Here is a 15,993-nt window from a genome sequence, read left to right as displayed (position 1 = left end):
TTCTTCTCTTAAATTACAGAGTTGATTTTACTTTTCTTACGATGGCAATTTTATTGTAAGGTTTTATTTCTCTTTTACTTTGTATGAAATGGAACACTGAGGTGGCTGTTCAGGAATCAAAATTACTCCTGTAATTGCAGCACAGTGAATAAGTATGTGCAAGAGAATAATCTTGTAAAAGCTGATTACCTCCATTATTAATAATTAGGATTTATGAGTTAAGTAATATGCTGCAACTGTATCCAATTCCTTGGCAATTTCATGTGGAAAGTTGAGAGATAATTTTAGAAATAATCCATTGTGAAATCCCAAGTGACAACTAAACCAGCATCTTAGGTTCTGCCTGTAGCTTCTCCCTTCAGCTCTGGCTGTTTGAAGCTGAAGTGGCAATTTGCAGTCTGGTCTCATTTGTGGACATACACATTTGTTCATTTTAATTTCTTTGTGTGTTGCTTAATTTGATTTGTAGCAAGAGTTTTTGTTTTACTGGGTTCTCCTGGCAGAAGAATTAATAATACATCTGAGGTTTAAGTGCATGTACGCAGGGTTGGCTGGTCCTTACATTTTCCTCTACATTTTTCTCTGATTGTTGAACAGATTCAATATAAATTAAATTTTTCATATATTTCAAAAGATAAGGAATTACTTTCCATCTACTATGATTTTTTTTTTCCTGATTCAGTGATATATGAAATCTGGCAAATTCAAGTCTTGCAAGTATGGAGAGGACAATTACAAATCTAACAATCTTTTTTCTGTCCCTTCTCCCTTCAAGTTCAGCCAGGAGCCTAAGTGGTTGCCCATCCTTAAATAAGCAAGCCATTTTGTTGAGCACCCCCCAGAACTCTCTTCTCCACCCCCAGGAGGTGTCCAGCTCTCAGCAGCCAGCGCTGCGCTGGCCCATCCCTGTGTGTGCAGCTCTGGGTACTGCTTCCAGTTCAACTCCGCCGCGAAGCCACGTTTGCACCTTGCAGTAAAGAAAGCCAAGTGCGCTCCCGGCAGGTGTGGGGGCACTGCCCTGCCAGCAAAGCCCTCCCTGCCGCAGCTGCGGCGCTTCCTGCGGGTCACTGGGATACGAACGACCCGACTGATTCACACCGTGGCTGCAGGGCAGGGCTCACAGGAGCCACCTCGCGCTGAGTCCTCCAGCGCCGGCCCAGCTCCAGCCCTGCCTGCAGAGTCCCCGCCGAGCGGGCAGGAGCTGCCCTCCAGCATCTCCGAACACTCCAGCTATTTCTGCTCTGCCAGTCCGGACGGAGGTGTTCATTACACGGGAACACAATCACACCTAGAGTTTGCCTTTCATGCGTTTGAGGGAAACCTGACAAACAGTTCAGCTTTAGGATTCAGTACTAGGGAAGCATTCTATATTATATTTTACATTCCTAGCCAATGAGGCATTTCACAGCGGTGCTAATGCCTCATGTAAATGCTCCTTGTGCTGTGACAAGATGGCTTTTAAAACATAGGGATCCTTATTTTTTTCTAGTGGAAGCAGAAGCAGATTTTAACTGCAAAGGAGCGGACAGCAAAATAAAGGCATATTGTAATTAATACTGAATGTAACAGAGAAGAAAAACATCTGTGTCGCTTTGTTTCAGGACTCTTGTGCTGATGCTCTCCCCTCCTGGGAGTGCAGGGATCCTCGGCTGGTCTGCTGGAGTGGGCAGAGCTCGCGTCCTGGCACAGAAACAGGAGCATATCTTTTGTTTTGCTTTTTAAAATCTATTTCGTTCTCCTTGGATGTATGTTTGAGCTATATGTTGTCCCAAAATCACAGCTAAGTTTCACCATTTTTACAGACACAGGTTTTTCAGGGTGATGTAGTTTGTCAGAATTCCCAGCAGATTCACTGTCTATGTCCAATTTTTTACGACAAAGCTCTTCCGTTCCCAGCTTTCTCCCCGCTCGCCGGCAGGCAGCGGGGCAGCCCCAGCCGGCCAGGTGCCTCTAATGAGCGAGCAGGTGCAGGGGCACGGGGGTCCCTGCCCGGGCCGGCACAGCCGCGGCACACTGCACTGCCGCACGCGACTGCCGCCGTGGCCCCGCGCCGAGGCTCAAATCAAACACGTTCCCCGGGAGGCCACTTGCGGATCCCTGCCTCAGAAAGCCCGGGGCTGTCGCTGCTGGGAACCGCAGAGGCCGGGGAAGCGCTGCCCGCGCTGCCCGCGGCTTTCCTCACCCAACCCCGCGGTAACGCGCGGCTGCTCCCGGCGGGCCCCGCCCCGCTGCCCCCGCGGCCTCCGGGCACGGCCGGGACCCCCCGCGGGCCCCGCTACCTGCGCGGGGCAGGGGAAGGGCCCGGGACAGCCCGGTCCCGGCAGGCGCAGGGGCTGTGCCGGCGGCGGAAGCGCCGCTCCGCCCGCCCCCAGCCGAGCCGCAGGTGGGGCGGGCGCGGCCGGAGCAGCGCGGGAGCGGCCCTGGGAGCGGGTGGTGCGAGCGGGGCGGCTCTGCCCGGCCCTCCTCGGCCCTCCCCCGCCGCCCAGCCCGGCCCGGCCCGGCCCGGCCCGCGCTGGCCCCGCGCCCGGCGGGGCTGTGGCGGCGGACGAGCCGCGCTCCGCGCCCGCCTCCCTCGCCAGCGGCGCCGGGCGGGCGGCGATGGACGGGCAGTCCCCGGCGGGCCCCGCCGCGCCGCGCTGGAGGCGGCGAGCGACCCCTCGCCCGCAGCCCCTCGCCTGGAGCAAGCCGCGGCCGCAGTCGTACCAGAGCCCCAGCGGAGTGCTCGTCACGGACTTCCCCGTGGAGGACAGGTGCGCCTTCTCCGTGACTCAGCCCGCCGGCACCGGCAGCCCCTCGCCCGGCAGCCCCGCCATGGGATCGGTGTCCAACGGGACTGTGCGGCCGCCGGGCTCCCCCGCGCTGTCCCCGGAGGGGCGCTCCCGGGTGCTCACGCTGGCTCCGGACAGCCCCGTCGGTTCGACCGCCAACGGCACCATCTCCCCGCCGGGCAGCGGGCAGGGCCGCCGGCCGCGGCCGCCCAGCACCGCGGGGCTGCCCGCGCTGGCCCCGCAGCAGGAGCGGATCGTGTTCGGAGCCAGCGCTCAGCCCGCGCCGTGCCCCCGGGCTGCCGAGCCCCCGGAGGTGCGGGGGGGATCCCCCGCGCCGTGCGCGGAGCCCCCCGCGCTGCTGAGCACGCACAGCCCCGCGGCGCGCAGGGTGGGCTCGCAGCAGCTCATCCCGCGCAGCCTGGCCGAGAGCCGGCCCACGGGCCGGGCCCAGGGCCACGAGCGGGGGCTCAAGGTGCGCAGCCTGGTGGAGGCCCCCCGGCTGCCCCTGGGCAGCGACCCCGAGGACGAGCCCGAGGGCGGCCCGGGCAGCCCGGGCGCGCTGCGGCGCGGACTGCGCTCCACGTCCTACCGCCGGGCCGTGGTGAGCGGCGTGGACCTGGACGGCTCCGCCAACTGCAAGAAGAAAAACAGAATGTCCCAGCCCATCCTGAAAGCGGTGGTTGAAGATAAAGAGAAGTTCTCGAGCCTGGGGAGGATAAAGGTAAGGTGCGCTGATGGGTGAAGGTGTGGTCTCCGCGGGAGCGTGGCCTGCTGATTCTGCATTTTCCGTAAATGCTGGGGGTTTTCAGTCTGGTTTTTTGCTATCACAATCCTTTTCGTAGTTACTGTGAGTCTTAAAAGTGCTGTTTTCCAAGCGAAGTGTCGGAGAGAGCAGGGACGCTCTGTTGAAATTCAGGAGGTTCAGAGCCTTTCCTGCCGGATTCTCCAGTTTTCACAACCAAATCACTGGCTTAAAACCTGTGTCCCAGAAAGCAATAAACAGAAAAAGAAGGGACATTGTCTTAATGAAGTCTTCATGCTAGAATAGAGACAGAAAAATAAGCTTCCTCCCTCACTCCTGTATCTGAGACATTACTTTTAAAGTATTTTTAAAAATCACCAAGTGATTTTTAAATTGATAGAAATCACTTTGGGTATCTTAATTTTAATGCCTGGAAGTAAAAGCAGCATGCCTGTTTTAAAATCTTGGTTGTAAATCCCTTAGAAACCTGTAGTAGACTTATATTGAATGCTAGTGTATTGAATTATAAAGACATAGTGATAGTATTCTTTTACTTATCATATTGTAATATTGTATTTCCTTATTTTAAATATAATTTGTTACTGTATGACATATTTTTGTAGATTTCTGTGGAGTGCTTGGAATTGTGTAGTTCAGGCCAAGAGCTGATGCTGTAGCTTTTAAAATAGTTATCACCTTTATGGCAGTTTTCAGCCAAATTGAAATTAAGGTAGTGGATGCTCCTGTGAAAATACTGCAAGCAGTGAAATAGAAATCGATGAAATTGCGAACAGCTGCAGAGTGTGGGGTGGTTTGGTTTGGTATTAGAACAGTGACTTACGTTTAAGATAGGAGGACATGATGCTGTCCTGTCCTTACAGAGCTCTCTGCAAGTAGTGTTTTATTAAATAGACTCTTGAGCCCTAGTGCTTGTTGCACCAGAACAGCTGTTCTATTTCAGAGATTTGTTGTGCTCTCAGAAGGCTCCTTTACAAAGAACTCAGAGTGGATGTTGTTTGCAGACTGTGGAAGGGCAGCCTCGGTGCTGTGCCTTCACGGAAAGCCCCGAGACAGTGGGATGAGTTGCAAGTTCACTGAACCCTTCTCAAGCCAGTATAGTGTGCTTTTGAAACACAGGGAAAACACATATAACCAAGGCATGAGAGAAATGAAACTAGAGCAGCTTTTCACTTTCTGGGGTGACACAGTTGTGTTCACTGAACTCCTGTCCAACATCTGAAGTTTACAGATTAGGGCCTGTTGATTTGGAGCCCAAGTCTTGAATAAAACAGAAGTTCTTGTTACTGTGATTATTTGGCATTCTCCTCCTTCTAACGTGTTTCTCTTTTCTGTTAAAACTATCTGAAGAAGATGCTGAAAGGACAAGGGACATTCGATGGGGAAGGTGAGCCCTGTTCTGTCCAGACTTGCTAATAACTTCCAAGGGAAATGAAGTTCAGGATTGTTTCGCACACTTCTTTGTATAGAGTCAAAGACTCAGTACCTTGTTTTTCAGTAAACTGATTGCAGTATGGGACCATAGTTTTGGCACTAGACATACCTTAGGGATATTTTAAAGACTATAAAATGACAGACTAAAAAGGTGTGTCGAGGGCTTATTTTCCGCTTAAGCTCCTGTCCCTCCCAAAAAGCGATCTGTTGGGTGTGCTTGCCTCAGCCCAGACAGTTCTGTGCAGTTCCATAGTGGGTTCTGGGACTGCCTTCCTGCCTGGGACTGGGACTCTGGGACTCTGGCCAGGTGCAGGACATTGTGGATCCCTTATGGGTTTGGGGGCCATCCCTGCAGCACACACCTGAATCATTACTCTGGGCTGGTGGTTCACTCAGCTGTTTCTGCCTTCTCATCAACTGAGGGTACTGGGGTGAATCTTTGGACTCTGTCAGCATTTTCTTTTCTTGCTACCTAGGCTTCAAGTTGAAGTGCCAGAAAAACACTGTGGATCTGTATTTTTGTGTTACTCATTAATTCTGGGCTTTGCCAAGTTTGCTGCTTTTCCCAATATTTCAAAAAGAAAAACATCTGTGATGAGTCCAGAGAAGTTCTGTTATAATAACTGCTACTCTCTTGGCTTTTCTCTGCTTAATGCGTCTTTGAGGTTATCTCAGCTGCTGTGTTACCTTCCTCTTGTTTCTGTTTTCAGAGCTTCCCACTGTGTTCTCTTTGCATCATCCCCTTTCCTACTCTTTATCTCTTCTCACACTATCTCCTGGTGATGGTTTTTAGATTCTCTTCTGATGGCTCCTTTCTGTCTTGGATGATCCCAGCTAATAACTTTTTCTGTAATGCCTCCCAGAACTCAGTTGCTGTAACAGTTTCCTCTGTTAAAAGTGTATAAACTCTGTAGACCCTTCCCAAAGAACTGCTCCAAAGGCCATGCCTGTCTAGCACTGGGGCAGGGCTGTAGGTCTGAGCAGGTGGGACAGACCCACCCAGCCAGGTGTGGGACTGCAGGAGTTTGGGCCGTGCCTGGAGCAGCCAAACTTCAATTTCAGTTGCCCTTTCTCTTGTAGGGGAAGATTGGATGTTATCCAAAGCCTGGCCCATCTGAAAGTACCTTTCAGAGCCTGCCTGCTTAATGGCTTCATGCGCCTGTGGGTTTTTGTGGTGTTGAATTTCTGCCCTTGCTCACCGCTGTTGCGAGGGGTGTGTGGCCACGGAGGTTGGGCAACAGCAGGAGCGCTCCACGCCTGTGTTCCTTTGCCACTGATAGTACTGAATTAATGATGGCAGAACTCAAGTACATGATGAGTGTATTTGGTCTTAAGGTTCATAGGTCTCATGCTTACTCAGGCAAGCTTTTAACTTCCTATTTGGAATAGTTCTAAGCTCAGATCTCTGAAACTGGGAAACAGTGGAATGTGAAGACAGCATTTAAAGTTGACAGAAGAAAGGTTGGCATGGGCAATGTGCTTTTCATGGACATGACAACAGTGAGAGCTGCAGATCAGTGACTGCTCCACTGACACACGATCCCATTTTTTATTTGCTGGTTAATTACAGAACTGGGTACAGCAAACCAAGGAAGAAAAAACTGTTTGCTATTTTTTTTCTTGACAAAGGCCACATCTGTTCTTTAATTCGGTCTGGGAGGATCTTTGGGTACAGTGATCCATTGTCACTGTACTGCACCATTGTCCAGCCCAAATCAGATGCTATCTTTGTCTTGTGGAGTGTGAGCAGCACAGTGACACTTTGGTTTCTTTCATTGTTTAAAAGTTACTTTAAATTTTTATGAGAGCAACTAAACTAACTTTCTAGCAATGACTGACGTACTGTTATTATTTGACAGAAAATGCTGTATTATATCAGAACTATAAGGAAAAAGCTCTGGACATAGATTCTGATGAAGAGTCTGAGCCCCAAGAGCAGAAGTTGGATGACAAGGTTGTTTTTCACTATAAGCCCCTGAGGTCGACGTGGAGCCAGCTCTCTGTGGTGAGTTGTGATCCTTGTCTGGCCTGAGAGAGGATCTCAGGGTGGGTTGAAGCAAAGTCTTCTCTTACTCACTGCTGGAGTTTTTGACTGAAATTTGTCATCATCTTTTTCATCTCATAAGAACGACATGGAAGTCCCAATCAGTTACTGGCCTTTGTATCACATAAAAAACAAGGAAACCGAGGTAATTTTAGAGTCCTGTATTTGGCAAAGACACAGTTTTACTGATCCATTAAAAAAAGGGTTGTGTGAGTTCACTAAAAGGGTGCGTTGTACTAAAGAAAGGCTTCAGTTTGTTACAAGTTGCTGCTGAATTGTTCTAAATCACTCCACACCAGCTCTTAAGCTGACTCGAGTGCAGATGTTTAATGGAAAGCATTTTGAGAAGTGGAGAGGGGAGCTGGTGGTGCTGTGCTGTCCCTTGCACAGGCTGGGAAGCATCTGCAGGGCTTTGGCGGAGCAGCATCGTTAAACAAAGTAAATTCAGCTGTTCCCTCAGTGCTGCAGTCTTGCTGCCTTCCCTGCTAATAACCTGACAAATTACTGGTAACAGGTGATACTGCCACAGCTCTTTCTTGTACACATAATTTTGGGACTGAAGGAACCATAAAAATTCTGTATTTATGTGGTTATTCTTTGATAATTTCTGTGGCTTCTGGAGGGATATCCCTGAAATGAAGGGTTTGGGGTTGTTTTTTGTTTACATAACTTGTAGAATGTTGTAGATCCTCATCTCTGGCATTAGAGAGATGATGCCATGACAAGATCACCTGGAATATTTGACCATCAGCTCTGTATATGCCAATAAATGAGGGATTAAGCCTCAGGGAGATCCCCTAAGGCTGGTTAGATGGTCTGAATAGCAGAGCTGTCTTAGAGATGCTGATGACCTTTTGCAGTTTAAAGTATTGAAAGATGAATCTCTCTGATTTAGTAATTATAAGTAAGACGAGACAATGCGGTTTTGAAAAGAAGTGCTTTAATTTTCTTTTTTTCAACAATCAAATACTTTAAATATAGTTCATTTGCTTCATGTTGCAAAAAAAGTGTTTGTAATGGAGTCAAATAGTTTTTTCTGCCTTCTGGGCAAACTAGCAGTTAAATGTTCAACAGCTGCGGTATTTTGGAAGGAATGCTATTTAGTAATAATAATGATAATTTCAAAACACAAATTTGCTGTGAGACAAAAATAGCATGAAGACCATCTCAGGAGGAGAACTGTTCTGTGCTGTGCTTCTCTTAGAGAAACTGACTTGTTCTTTACTGTTCCTTGCACAGAAACTTGTGCACTGTCTGTATTTGATTTGCAGGATTGGAAGTGGGGAGTATGTGGGAAAAGGTGGTGCATGGAGAAAACAAAATCTGGGAATCTGAGACTCATAGTGACTGTGTTTATAACTCTGGAAAAATTACATGCTGTCAATGTGTATTAAAAAGTTAAAAAGTGAGTCTGGAGTTGTCGCAGGAAGTCAGCTGGAAAATGTCAGTCCTGGGTTCAGCATATGTTAGGAAAGGAGGAGGATAATGTTTCTGGTGTTTGTTAGCAGTGCCTGTGCTGGGAAACCGAGGACAGATGCAGAGGGATCCCCTCTCTCTGTCGGAGGTTTCCCTGGCAGCTGGTGCAGCTCCGACCACGCTGTGTTTGAGGGGTAGTGCCCTTCAGGTATGGAATTGTCAAATTCTTTATGATAACAGTAATTAAAAAGGGTGTTTCTGTCTTGCTGAAGTGTATTCACACATGTGAAACAGAGATTGATCCTGGTTGTGACTGGTTTCTCTTTCATGTAAAAATCAGCTGCTGTGAGTGGCTTTATGGGTCACTGTCCAGGGCTGCCTCCTCTCCGTGGCACCAGCCCAGACCCCTGGTGTGACTGGCGGGGCCTTCAGGGCTGATCTCTGCACTGGCTCCCCTTTCTCTCCCCGTATCAAAGGGCTTATGTTCGCTTTGGGGATGTGCAGCCACTGAGTAGATGTCTGGTGAGTTCCCCCCCTTCAGCACCTCCTTGTTTTGAAGGAATTTTTTGTCCCTAACTAGAGTTCACCTGCCCTCCTTTCATCCTTTGCTCGTCATCTCCATGGTTGAATCAGTCATTGCTGGGGAAAAGCCAGTCCAGTGTGATGACAGACAGCTTTGGTAGCTGTGTTGTTGGGCCTCTTCCATTCCTTCTGGTCATATTCTTAGCTTTAATTAAGTTTTTGTTTGCTTAGTATCACACATGTGACATTTTTTAGGTTATTTCAGCTTAAATGTTTTGGACATGTCAAAATTAGGTATTGAATTTTCTTTCACAAAAATGCCCACAGTAGTCTCCATATCTGGGCCTCTGTCTCTGTGGAAGTGTTGGTGTTGATTGGGAGTGTAAGGCTGGGCCCTTGGCCTGTGAGTTCATGTACCATGAATTCATGTGTACTTGGTGAGACACACCCACATGTGACAGCAGTGACCACGCAGCACAGCTGCGGTTTGGAGCATGAATTCAGCAGGTGCCACATGGACCTCCCTGGACACTGGCAGTGTCTGTGTTAACAGGGAGCACTGAAATCTGGGGGACGTATTCGTAGGTATTTCCTGTGTTGGTGTATTTTTTGAAAACACTTCCACTGCATCCAGAAAAAAGTGACATTGCACCTTTCAGTGCCACTGCACTTCCTCAGGAATGCTCTGAAGCATTTGGGCTGCTGATTGAAATGTACTTTAATTGTTTAGTTGAAAGGCATCTAATTCTTGCTCAGCATCCAGAAGCATCTCCTTGTGGTGCCACGGGAATCTGTGACTTGTGTTCCACAGGACAGTGGCTCCCACACTGGAGTGTCGATGTTCCTTTCATAGGCATTTACCTGTGAGTCTGTACTTCAGTGTGCAGACCAAAGTGTGCCACCTCTATTCCTGCTGTCCAGCATTGTGTGGCTTGGTGTGCAGGAATCAAATGAGGAATAGTATGTCCTTTAAAATTCCAGGGAACAGGTGGAGCAAGAAGAGAAAGCTGTTGGTGAGAGTATGTTAGGAGCTTTTGGGGAAGACTGACAGAAATGGGAGGAGGGAAGTGCATGTGAGGTCTTGTGTCTGTGATGTGTCTCTGCTCCATGAAGAGAACAGGGCCTTCCACCTGTGTGCTGCTGTGGCCCTTTCCCTTCCCTTCCCGTGGTGTCCCTCCTCATCTGGGCTCCTGTGTTTGGCACTCCTGTAGAGCCAGGCCCTCCTTGGTGCTTCACTTTATGGGTTTTGATAGTCCTGTATCTCTTTTCAATCACATTTTTCCACAAAAGGTATTAAAGATATCGATTGATTTGTTTTTTTAGGTGAAGAAGAATGGATTGTCAGAAGCAATCAGCCAGGAGGAAAGGAAAAGACAGGAGGTACTCTCTGTGCTTTGGGGCTGATTGCTCAGGGCTGCACTGCTCCACTGGGTCAATGCTCTGTTTGTTGATAAGGAGACATTGATAAGAGTCCATTGCTTGGCTTCCTGCCCTCCAGTGAAGTGTCCTCTCTCCTCAGGGAATAAAAATAAACCCAGTCTGTGCTGAGGTGCCTGTGTCCCTGCCAGGGGCTCCTGGGGTGCTCCCTGCACCAGCTCCAGCCCGGCAGCACCAGGGTCGCTGCTGTGCCAGGGAAGGGGTGACATTAACCTTGAGCTCACAGAGGGAGGAGGTGGCACATGAATTTTTATAGCAGGGAGGAGCAAAGAGCAGCTTTTACAGAGTCCCTGTGAGCAGTGCTGGGCATGTGAGTGCCGTGTACCTGCTGGGACCCAGCTGGTTCCTGTGCCCTGGAATGGGGCAGGGGCCTCTGTGCTGGTGGCAGCAGCACTGGGGTGTTTGTCTGTTCTCTCTCTCTTTCCCCTTCACTCATTTTGTCCTCTTCATCCACTTTCCTCTACCCCTTTGCTCCTTGTGTCCCCTTCATCTGCTGTACCCTCCTTCCTCACTACAGGGGCTATGTCAAAGTGAATGAGAGGTGTTGAAAAGCGTAGCCTGGCCTAGGCAGCTGTGTCCCTGCAGCTCCTTCCTGAGGTATGTCCTTCCACAGGAAACACAGGGCTTTAGTAGGAACACTGTAGCATTACCTGCCATGGGAATTTGCCCCAGTATCTTTATTCCTCTTCAGGACATACCTCAGCCTCCTCCTGCTGGGAAGCTTCTGAGACAAGGCATATATTTCAGTAATATCCTTTAGGAGCCTTTAGTCTGTGTTTCCTGGAGCCATACTTGCATCCTTTCAAAAAGAACAGGTTATTTGGATGCCTTTTAAATGTAAAGTCTTTAATGTTACCAAAAATGTTTTCAGGCCTGAGGGGATTTTATTTGAATTTTAGAGGTCAATTCTTTCAGAGGGAGCCTGAATAAATCTTCTTAAGCTGTAGTTACATTACCAAGTCATGCTTTTGCTGTATTTCTTTTAAACTGCCTTTTATCATTTATTCTTTATCTGTTCTTTAAATTGTTTTTTAGAGCCTATTAGATTATTTTTTAATTATATACACTGTCACTGCAGAAAAATATATTTATTGGTTTTCTGCCTTGATTAATGTCCATGTCCTGTCTTCATACACATCCCATCTTTCAGAATCTGTTAGTGAGATGGATCTCTGTGCATATTTTGGCTAAAGAAAATGTGTCACAGACTGATTTGAACTAAAATTATTTTCAGTAGATCTTTTCTTGCAAGCTGGAAGTACTTGTGTATGTGTGTACCAACTGCAGGGTGCACCCTGGCCCCCTGAGAGTGTTACTGTCCTTAGGGGTTCACACATCTGCTGACCCTGATCTCGTGCAGACGAACCCCAGTGCGGCTTCAGGTGCCACCCAGGGATGCCCAGCAAGCACCAGGGAGCTGCCCCCAGCCCCTGGGTGTGTGTCAGGCACCCTTCTCTGGTTTTTATTCTCCAGAATGTGTTTGGATCATGGTGAGATGATTCTCCCTCCCTTGCACATCAGAAGCAAAGTGTCTTTGCCCCATTCCTGCCTATGCTGATGACTGCATTACCAGTGTGGGAAGAGCTTGAGGGACCTCAGCCTCGTGCCTGCAGCCTCCCTCCTGTGCTATTGGGCTCACACTTCTTGTTGAGTTGTCTTCAAACTCCTGGTTTGCAGTTGCATTGAAAACTCTGAATATAGACTTCTTTAAAAAGACTCTTTTTTCTAGTATTAAATATTTTAATTCTAATTAATGATGCAGCTATTACAGAGATGAATATTTATGTCATAAACTCTAGCTTACATCCAAAACTTTGCTTTGCACCCCTGCTCAACATTTGCTTTTTGTTTTTAAGGAAAAAAGCCCAGTCACTAGTAAGTCTCTTCTTTTACCCCTCCACTTTGCAGGCAATATTTGAGGTGATATCTTCTGAGCACTCTTATTTGCTGAGCCTGGAGATTCTGATCCGGATGTTTAAAAATTCCAGGGAACTGAGCCTCACAATGACCAAAACAGAGAGCCACCACCTCTTCTCCAACATCACGGATGTTTATGAAGCAAGCAAAAAGTAAGCGTGGCATTTCTATATTTAACAGAACTGTACATCCTTAAACATAGCAGCAGATTTCTTTTTGGAAGCTGAGGTAACCATTTTAGTGGTGACCATTTCTTCCAAAACTCCTGCTGGTTTGAAGAGGGAAAGTACAAGTGGCAGACGTGCCACAGGAGTGTGAGAGCCTCACCTTTAATGGGGCTGGCCTGGGATTTGTCCCTGAAAATGGGGAGGGAAGGAAAGCACAGAGTGAATTGTAGTGGAAATCAGCATCCTTCAAATCTAAACGTTTCTGAGCTAAATGCTGATACATCAGGCATTCCAACCTAGTCCTTAGAGTGCATCAAATAAAGCTTAGTCTGCCTTGTTGAGCTGTTAAAAGTTGAGCTGGAGTTTCATACTTGCCCTGAAGAGCTGGCTCTTGCCAGGTGGTGCAGAGGGTGCTGTCCTGAGGCCACGCTGTGCTCTGGGACTGCCATCCCTGTGTGAGCACCAGGGCCTGGCTCTGCTGCCACGGGGATGAGCTGCTCTGCTGCTGCTGCTTTTGGGCACATTCCTTCAGCCTGAAGCCAGCAAGGGAAACAGACACACTACAGATAGTGCCTAAAGAGGAGGAAATGGCAGATCTTACATGATACAAATGCAGAAAAGTCTTGTTTGTGGCTGGTAATTACTGCCAGTGTTATTTAATCCAGACATGCATATGTATGTACTCTCAGAGTACTTCACACTGTTTCAAAAAGTTGCTTAATGCGGCTTTGCTTCCTTGCAATTTGTTCTGGTTCCCAGCAGCAAGTGGATTACTGTGTTCTACATAACTAAAACATCAAAATGTCTGTTTTGCTTTTCTTATCCCTGATTTCCAGTCTGAAGTGAGCATAGTGGCTGAAGGTTGCACGTGGCCTAGTGAAGGTAGGAGTGGTCCCAGCTGTAACTCTGTACAGCTTTACACAGATCTCTTTACCTATGGAACAGAGAAATACTGGCCTCCTTTCAGAAGGGGGGCTGAAGGTTGATTAAGGATTCTGAATGTTTTTTCATTTTGTTCCCCCTTCTTTTGTCCCCTTTGTAGCAATTGCAAAATTCTGAATTCTTTAGCATTTAACCCTCATTTACCTTGGTGGAACTTGAGAAGTTCCGTGTTCCCAGTCATGGTAAAGTAATTTCTTGACTTTTTTCTCTGAGACACCACAAAGTCTCTGGAACTTGACATTGTTGGGCAGCAGTTTGACTTTTGTCTTCTGAAATTCATGCAGTAACAAGATCTCATTTCATGGAAGCTGATGTGTTGCGTCAAGTGCAAACTTAGTTCAGGAGCTACAAAGCAGGAGTACGTTTGGGTTTGGTTGGGAACCTTGATTTCTCCTCCCTGTTCCCCTTTCTTTGTCTCTTGCAGTTGAGGTCTTTTGCCAGAGGTTGGGGATTGTGTGGTCCCAGAGCCACCCCAGTCTGACAGGGGACTGCAGCTTATCAAAGTCTTTATTTTCAAGGAAAAGTTCCTTTTAAAGGTACTCCTTACATGAAGTGTGAGGTGTAAAAGTAAAGGACAATGGGGGTGGGGAGAGCAGCACTCGTAGGGGAACTCTTACATCCCTTTTGATTAATAGTCTTCAAAGGAAGTGGGAGGGGGAGCAAAAAAAGAGAGTGGAAAAATACCGCACTAGCCTAGAATTATAATCTTATTCTTTCTTGTCTGTGAAGTCTAATGGTTTAAGAACTTGGTTTTTTATGACTTGGGGTAAAATCAGAAGTTGTAACTCCTTTTTCAATTTAAATGAAAACATAATTTCTTTCCCAAGTTGTGCAATACTGTTAAACTAAAACAAAACTTTGTGCTGGCTTTGAGCAATGTCATCTGTGTAAATAATGGAAGTGATTTTAAACCAGAAGCCTCTTTCTTGGTATCTCCAAATTGTTGCGTTCCATTTTCAAAGTAGCAGAATCCACCCTTTTGTTAGAAAATGGAGCATCTGTCCCATTTGTCTGTATTTTAAGCAGCCGTTGCTTGAAAGTCCAAGACCTGGGTATGAGTGTAGTTACCAGTGGTTTTGGTTGCGTGGACAAAAGTTTGGTGAGCTGAAGAACTTGAGATGATAAAAATACTTTATAAAAACCTTCAGTCAAAACTGCTTAAAGCCTCTGTCTAGGAACTGTGACTTGGATCATGTTTAATGGAAGCTCTCCAGCAGCACCAGGACAGGCCTGTAGTGCCTGACAGGGCCATTCCTGGGGAACAAAGCTGCCTTTGTTGGAAGCAGAATGCAGAGAGCAGAGAGGTCTCTGCTTTTGGGAGCTCCCTGGAATGTCTCTGACAAAGGGGAGTGGAGAGGACCAATCTGTGCAGCACAGGCTGTGGGTGTTTATGGAAACCTCTGGGAAGGTGGCTTCAGAAAGCTGGAGTTCCATTGGCCCTTGTGTGATGTGCAGCTCAGAAGTGCTGGAAGCCAAACTCACACAGGTCCAGCCCTGGTCAGGAGCTGTTGGGCTGGGCTGCTGGGGATGCCAGGGAACAGCTCAGCCAGGAATGAGTCAGGAATGCAGTCTGAGAAATCAGTGTCAGGGTCTGGACGTGGGGCAAGAGAGGGCACAGCTCCCCAGGAGCCTCTGGGGAAAGAGGAGTTACAGGGAAATTGAGGAGCAGTTGGTCTGCAGGGTCAAATCTCCAAGTTTGTAGGAGAAAGGAAAGCTGTAGCATTTGTGCCTTCTCTGCCATTAGGCCAGCAAAAGGCAAATGCTTTTGTGATACCAGATCAGCATTAGCAGAAAAAGATACTAACAAAAACATTTTAACAGGTTCTGACTGTTTTTAAACGCTGTGTCCTAATGCTAGAATCACAGAACATGGACACCCTGGCTGGGATGGGTTCATGACTTACCAAAGACATTCCCATTTCGTTGTCCCAGTGTCTGGGGGTGCATTTATTGGCTGAATGGACATTTGTTGTCCTGCAGGTCCCACCTCTCACCAGGTGCTGTGGGCACCTTCTGCAGTCTCGGGAATCTCTCTGGAACAGGATATCTTGGCAGGGCTGCTGTGGCCTTTCCATGGCTCTGGATTTCTGCCAGGGCACTATAAATAGCTGGAAAGGCAAGTGGCTCCCCAGTGGGACAGGCCCTGGGGCATGGGCTGGCCCAGAGTTGGTTGGGTTACAGAGGGAACAAACAGGCTGCAGGGTCGGCTTTTCCTTGTTTGACTCTGTAGCTGCTCCATGGATATTGCCCAGTAAAAGGTGTTTTATGGGCTGTGAGTTTGCAGGGTTTGGTGTTACATTTGTGTGTGCAGGTACGTGTTGGTTTCCATTATTGAGACTGTGGAAACTCACCAGATAAACTGATTTCAGTTCAGCACTTCAATCACCCTCTCTCCAACCTTTTTTTTTTTTTGGTAAAAACTGATTTTGATTCAGCATAAAAATTCTATGGAAATAAGTCTATTTTTCCCATTTTTACTATTTTAAATCCCGCTCCCCTTCCCTAAATAACAATAGTGTTGCAGATGTTCAGATTCTGCTCCTGATGAGAGGATTCAGATTTGGACAGGCTAATCAGAAATCTTTA

The 15,993-nt window shown here is 47.7% G+C and overlaps 1 protein-coding gene across 2 annotated transcripts in view; it reads left to right on the top strand.

The window, feature by feature from the left end:
- The first annotated feature begins 2,558 nt into the window (after positions 1–2,558).
- Positions 2,559–15,993, top strand: part of ARHGEF26 (Rho guanine nucleotide exchange factor 26) — a 30,148-nt gene continuing 16,713 nt past the window's right edge. Inside the window, exons 1-5 of one of the 2 annotated variants that reach the window (XM_069024664.1) lie at positions 2,559–3,489; positions 4,882–4,915; positions 6,822–6,967; positions 10,268–10,324; positions 12,290–12,450. In XM_069024664.1, the coding sequence (XP_068880765.1) occupies positions 2,599–3,489; positions 4,882–4,915; positions 6,822–6,967; positions 10,268–10,324; positions 12,290–12,450 (1,289 nt within the window). In that variant the 5' untranslated portion in view covers positions 2,559–2,598. Of the gene's footprint in view, positions 3,490–4,878; positions 4,916–6,821; positions 6,968–10,267; positions 10,325–12,289; positions 12,451–15,993 lie in introns of both variants that reach the window. The other variant, XM_069024663.1, reaches the window with a different exon arrangement.

Source organism: Aphelocoma coerulescens, chromosome 9 (assembly GCF_041296385.1).
Source record: "Aphelocoma coerulescens isolate FSJ_1873_10779 chromosome 9, UR_Acoe_1.0, whole genome shotgun sequence".
Classification (NCBI taxonomy): Eukaryota; Metazoa; Chordata; class Aves; order Passeriformes; family Corvidae; genus Aphelocoma; species Aphelocoma coerulescens.
Note: the sequence above shows the minus strand (reverse complement) of the source record. Positions and strands in the feature narration are given on the sequence as shown.